Source organism: Tachysurus fulvidraco, chromosome 4 (genome assembly GCF_022655615.1).
Source record: "Tachysurus fulvidraco isolate hzauxx_2018 chromosome 4, HZAU_PFXX_2.0, whole genome shotgun sequence".
Taxonomy (NCBI): domain Eukaryota; kingdom Metazoa; phylum Chordata; class Actinopteri; order Siluriformes; family Bagridae; genus Tachysurus; species Tachysurus fulvidraco.
The window spans coordinates 22,888,177-22,894,176 of NC_062521.1; the positions used below are offsets into that span (position 1 = coordinate 22,888,177).

At 44.6% G+C, this 6,000-nt stretch overlaps 1 protein-coding gene across 3 annotated transcripts in view; it reads left to right on the forward strand.

The window, feature by feature from the left end:
- Nucleotides 1-6,000, forward strand: part of rgs12b (regulator of G protein signaling 12b) — a 64,839-nt gene that overhangs the window by 1,342 nt on the left and 57,497 nt on the right. For all 3 annotated transcript variants that reach the window (XM_027145897.2, XM_027145895.2, XM_027145896.2), the window contains exons 2-3: nucleotides 648-1,853; nucleotides 2,246-3,124. In XM_027145897.2, the coding sequence (XP_027001698.2) occupies nucleotides 804-1,853; nucleotides 2,246-3,124 (1,929 nt within the window). In that variant the 5' untranslated portion in view covers nucleotides 648-803. The remainder of the gene's footprint in view (nucleotides 1-647; nucleotides 1,854-2,245; nucleotides 3,125-6,000) is intronic.

Consider the following 6,000-nt stretch of genomic DNA (forward strand, 5'->3'; position numbering starts at 1 on the left):
AGCGGAGCAGGCGGCAGCAGCAGGAGCGCTGCACGGCAGCAGCGGCTGCAGCGCGGAGGCACCGGGGCATCGGCCGCGGCGGCACCGTAGCAGTATCGGCGTCAGCCGCCATCACCGGCTGCACCCGTCAGCGTGTCGGGAGCGGAGCGCGGGCGGCGGCGATTCGGGGCTTCACCGGATCGTCGAACAGCCGGCGGCATCGGTGTCGGGCACCTGCGCGGGCAGCGGGCAGCGGCGTCTGAGGCGTTCACCGGCGCGGCGGTGTCAGCGGGACCGCGTATCACCTTCTTCATCTTTTTTTCTTTTTCTTCTTTACCTTTATCACCTTCTTCATCTTCTTCACCTTCTTCTCCTTCTTCTTCTTCACCTTCGTCTTCTTCACTTTCGTCTTCTTCACCTTCGTCTTCTTTGTCATCTATCTCTTCTTCAATTTCTTTATCTTTTTCTTCTACAAAGAAGAAGAAGTTCTTCTCCTTCTTCATCTTCTTCTTTGTAGTAGAAGTAGTAGTAATAGTAGTAGTAGGTTGCTCAGAATATCAATAGAGTTTGTGGATGTTTATAACAATTTTTCCTCCATGAATAGCAGAAGACTCTATATATTTATTTTATCTGTCACCACTAAGCTTACTTTATCCCTCACATTGCAGGAGGTGTTCCATTAACCAGGATTGCATCAGGATGTTTCCCTTCTGACAGCGACTATAACAGAGAGGATGATCTCACCTGAGTGTTACATTTAGCCTTTCTGCTCTGCATTTGTGAATCCCTCAGCAGCTGTGTGTGAAAGAAGGCACAGACCAACAATGTTCAGATCATCTGAGGCAAGCAGACGACGTACTAATGGCCAGGCACTGGGCCGTGTCAGAGGGGTGGAGGTAGCTCGAGGGAGGACAGGTTATGGTTTCACTCTCTCTGGTCACTCGCCCTGTGTGCTGAGCTGTGTCCTTAAAGGCAGTCCGGCCGACTATGTCGGCCTACGTGCCGGAGACCAAATTCTTGCTGTGAATGACATCAATGTTGCAAAGGCATCCCATGAGGATGTAGTCAAGCTGATTGGACGCTGCTCTGGCGTGCTTCACCTGCTCATTGCTGAAAGCGGACAGCTGGACTCCTGCTCCAGTGATGAGGAGCTCGGATTCCACGAGCACAAAAGCCACTGGCTCCGACCTAAGATGGACTCCAAGACTTTGGGAATAAACCGTGCTGAGCGTGTGGTGGCCGAGATGCAGTCTGGTGGAATCTTCAATATGATCTTTGAGAACTCCTCCAGCCACTCCTCCAGCAGCTCGGAGAAAGCAGCTGCAAAACGGAGACCTAACTCTGAGCTGGATTTCCTGTGTGGAGACCTCGAGGCACACAGGAGCGATGTGAACCTCCTCTCAGAACAGGAAATGGCCAGAGTGCTGCATGATGACTCTGTGTTCGTGGATGTGTTTGAACCCGAGCGGCAGGAAGCTGACTCAGCAGGTATCCTTAATGTAGGCATGATTGTAGGCTACTTGGGTTCCATTGAGCTGGCATCGAGCGGTGCCAACCTGGAGAACGACAGTGTGCAGGCAATACGTGGCTGCATGCGCCGCCTGAGAGCCGAGCACAAGGTGCACTCACTGGTGCTGTTTGAGGTGCTTCACGACCGCGTACTCCTACGCAATGAACGCAAAGCTGTCCTGGCTGCCTACCCAGCCGAGAAGCTGGCATTCAGCGCTGTGTGCCCAGACGACCGCCGTTTCTTTGGCCTGGTTACTATGCAGGCTGCTGAGGATCATGGCATGAGTGCAATTGCAGATGAAGACCAAGGTTCAAGAACCTCCTGCCATGTCTTCCTTGTTGATCCTGAGCTCTGTCACCACAAGGTATTTTTTCATTACCTTTTTCACAGATAAAGGTGCAGTTTGTTCATTTTATATGAAATATAGTTATTAAAGATGATTTTTGGCTCTGAAATGAGCTCTGGCTTCAGCTGTCTTCAAGTACTGTAGTTTCACCTGATGTGGTTTGGACTGTTGTCTGAATAAGAAAGATAGTAAGTGTTTTATTGCTATTTCAAATTGTCTTTCTGACAGCAGGAGGCAATGAAAACAAACAAAATGCTCCTTTAATGCTCAAATTCATTTGGTAATACATATACTGGTTTAATGTTTTGTTTGTTTTTACATACTGTCAACACTTTCAACTGTCTAAAATGTATTCATCAATTTGTAAACATGTACTAAATACTAAAGTTATTATTATGATTATTATTAAGGTACATCAAGGGATCTCTCGGCGATTCGGTTTAAACTGCACTCCGGATCCGGATACTGGGGGCTGTTTGGAATTCCCACCGACATCTCAGCCCCTGCTGCAGTTTGTATCAGTTCTCTACCGTGACATGGGCGAGTCTATCGAAGGCGTACGAGCACGAGCATTTCTTGATGGTGACCTGGACGCTCAGCAGAACAATAGCACCAGCAGCAATAGTGACAGCGGAATAGGCAACTTCCTGCCTGAAGAAAAAAACAACCGCGTCCTCTTGGTCGACCTCGGAGCCAATCCTGCCCGCCATGTACCCACAGGAATATGGGAAAGTGCACAGGGCTGTAGGAACCCTAGCATTCAGGCTGGTCTCCCTTCTCCATCTCCTCCTCCTGCTCCTCCTCCTCCTACTATAACTCACCGTAACGGCTACAGGCATGAGTTCTCCGAGCCACACCCACACTCCCACGCAGACCCGCCCCCTATGTCCAGCAGACACCTGAGCTCCTCCTCTCGGCTGGACGTATCCGGACTTCCCGCACGCCACCATTTCCCTGCTCACTCTAAGAAGGGTGCAGGGGGCCAACGCTGGCTCCCTGTTCATGTCCTGAGAGAGTGGCATCAGGGCCGCAGCAGCGATCAGGAGTCCTACAGTGAGTCCACAGACGGCTGGTCCAGTGCTAACTGCAGCACCCTGCCGCCTCCCATGAGTAAGATACCGGCTGATCGGTATCGCGCGGCACGAGACATTGCCTCCCAGCCCCAACGGCTTCATACCCACAAGGACGAGTGGGCCAACAAGCTGTTTGGGACGGAGAAACACTTTTACGATCCTCAACAGCTTCAACAGCAGCACAATGGCAAGAGGGCTAAGGAGTTGGAGAAAAAGGTATGATATGTATTAGTTTCAAAACCTGCATTAACTTTTGTTTCTCTGTTCAGAACTCAGACTTCTTTACTAGCACAAGAGCAGAGACACTTTAACCAAATGATTAATGAGCAGAATTTATCTGCTGTTATTACACGACTGTACATGTAATGAAACCTAACTGACTGCAGTACTGATTTAATGTCTGACTGCAGAATACTGACTGATATCTGTCAATTATGTGCATAATTTTAATCTGTTGCTCTGTCTGTATGTCAATGTTTGATTATATTCAGCATTTAAAAGGCTGTCCATCTGTCTGTCTTTTTCTATCTGACTATAATGACAAAAAATGGTTTCTTAAGTAAGTAGATAGATAGATAGATAGATAGATAGATAGATAGATAGATAGATAGATAGATAGATAGATAGATAAATAGATAGATAGATAGATAGATAGATAGATAGATGTGTGTGAGTTAAATAAATACATTTAAGCAGGCAAACATTTAAAATTATGCAAATAAATAAACACGATTTTATGTGAAGAAAAATAAACATGAGAAAGAAATTAAATAAATTGGAAGTAAATCAATAAATAACAACTAAATAAGATTCAAGAAAGTAAATAAATTAATTCATAAGCAAATAAATATAAGCAAATAATTAAATCTAAGCATTATAAGTACATACCTATAAATAAGTATATAATATTTAAGCAAATAATAGATCTTCATCAAGCATCAAGTTATTGCATAAATGTTAATAATATTGTTATTATTAACCACATTGAGTTTTGAAGCTTGAACTCTAAAGATCCTTTAAGTTTTTTACACAGAAGCGCTTTAATTTAAAGTCTACATGTGCGCACATTGTACGTGTGTGCCGCAGTGTTTCTCCACACGTCGAGGTCGTGTGTTAAAACTGACTACGAGACGAGAAGACGGAGATTGAGCTCAGATGTCTGATCAGCATCCAACAGTTGGAAATGACTTCGTGCTCCTCTAATCCTTCTGCTCTGTAAATACTGTAGATAAATCAATACTAACTGTGTACAGTGCTGGAGGCAGTGCAAATATTATGCACACACACGTTGTGTATCAGTATCTGTGGATTGTCTGGTGATTTGAGATGATAATCTAGCCTCGAGTTTTGTATATTATGCTGCGTCAGCATTTTCTTCTCATCTTTGAAATCGATGTTTATATTCTTTTGAGAGCAGGAGCTGAACCTAGACTTTATCCCTGCCTCTACTTTATTTGTGAAGTGTGCACACTAGCTACTGTACCTTCTCTGAGTTTTCTTAAAGCAGTTTTAATGATCTGCCCATTCTGGTCGAGAGCGTAATCTCTCACAACGTTAAAACGGGTTATCTGAAATATCACATACCGTACCTTTAATGTTGACACAGTAAGCATAATAATCTCCAGATAACAGACGTTCCAGCTTCTCAGGCTTTACTGTTCTGCCCTTACACATAGAACACATAGAAACACAATATCTCACTAGAGAACCCTCACATGGGGAGATAAAGCACTGAAGCCCTGACACATGCTGCAGGAAGATATCAGGAAGGTATGACAGAGTTTTAGTAGTTCACAGTTGACTCACACACAGCAGCTAATAATGAGATTTCATTTCACAGACAAATCGGGTGGGTTTTGAAGTGCGTAAGTGTTATACTCTTGTGAAAGCAGTTTGTGGCCAGGTGAAAAGTTTTACTTTGTGAGCACTTCATGTATGACTCTTAGACACCACCTGGTGGCAGCGTTTCATTATTTAAATACAATCTTGAGCACTGATAGAGAAAAAGCAGAAGTTTTCTTCTTGGTTCAGTCATTTTTTAAAACATTTGTTTTGCTAATCTGCTTTAAATGAGTGTTAGAGTAAAGGGCAAGATGCTGCTGGTGATTGGCGATTGTTTGCTGATGTACTTACATTTTGTGAATAAAAACTTTTTAAGTGTTTTTACTAGCACTGTCAGAATTTTAGACCACATTTAAACATGTGTGTGTGTGTGTGTGTGTGTGTGTGTGTGTGTGTGTGTGTGTGTGCATGTGTGTGCATGTGTGTGCATGTGAGAATGCTGTATATTGTCAGACTTTTAGACCTCATTGTACAAACACACACTCACACACACACACACACACACACACACACACACACACACACACACACACACACACACACACACACACACACACACCCACACACACCCACACAGCTCCATGGGATTTGAACTCATAACCCTTAAATACTCCTTCTACCATAACTTTAAAGAATTCTCAAATTTGATTGGTCAAAAAGTGTTACATTATTTTAGTAGAACAAAATATTAACCTGCTGTTACTAGTTAATTGTTTCTATAGTAACAGCTCACACACAGAGACTTGTATGGTGTAAAACATATAGCTGTTGATGTTTTTCAAGGAGACATTTATTTAACGGGGGGCACGGTGGCTTAGTGGTTAGCACGTTCGCCTCACACCTCCAGGGTCGGGGGTTCGATTCCCGCCTCTACCTCTTGTGTGTGGAGTTTGCATGTTCTCCCCGTGCCTCGGGGGTTTCCTCCGGGTACTCCGGTTTCCTCCCCGGTCCAAAGACATGCATGGTAGGTTGATTGGCATCTCTGGAAAATTGTCCGTAGTGTGTGAGTGTGTGAGTGAATGAGAGTATGTGTGCCCTGTGATGGGTTGGCATCCTGGTGTATCCTGCCTCGATGCCTGATGACGCCTGAGGTAGTTCGGATAAGCGGTAGAAAATGAATGAATGAACATTTATTTAACATTTACTGAAGAAGAGAGAGAGACACAGTGAGTCACACAGAGAGACAGAGAAATAGACACACAGAGAGACAGAGAGAGACAAAAGAGACAGGGAGAGACACACAGAGAGAC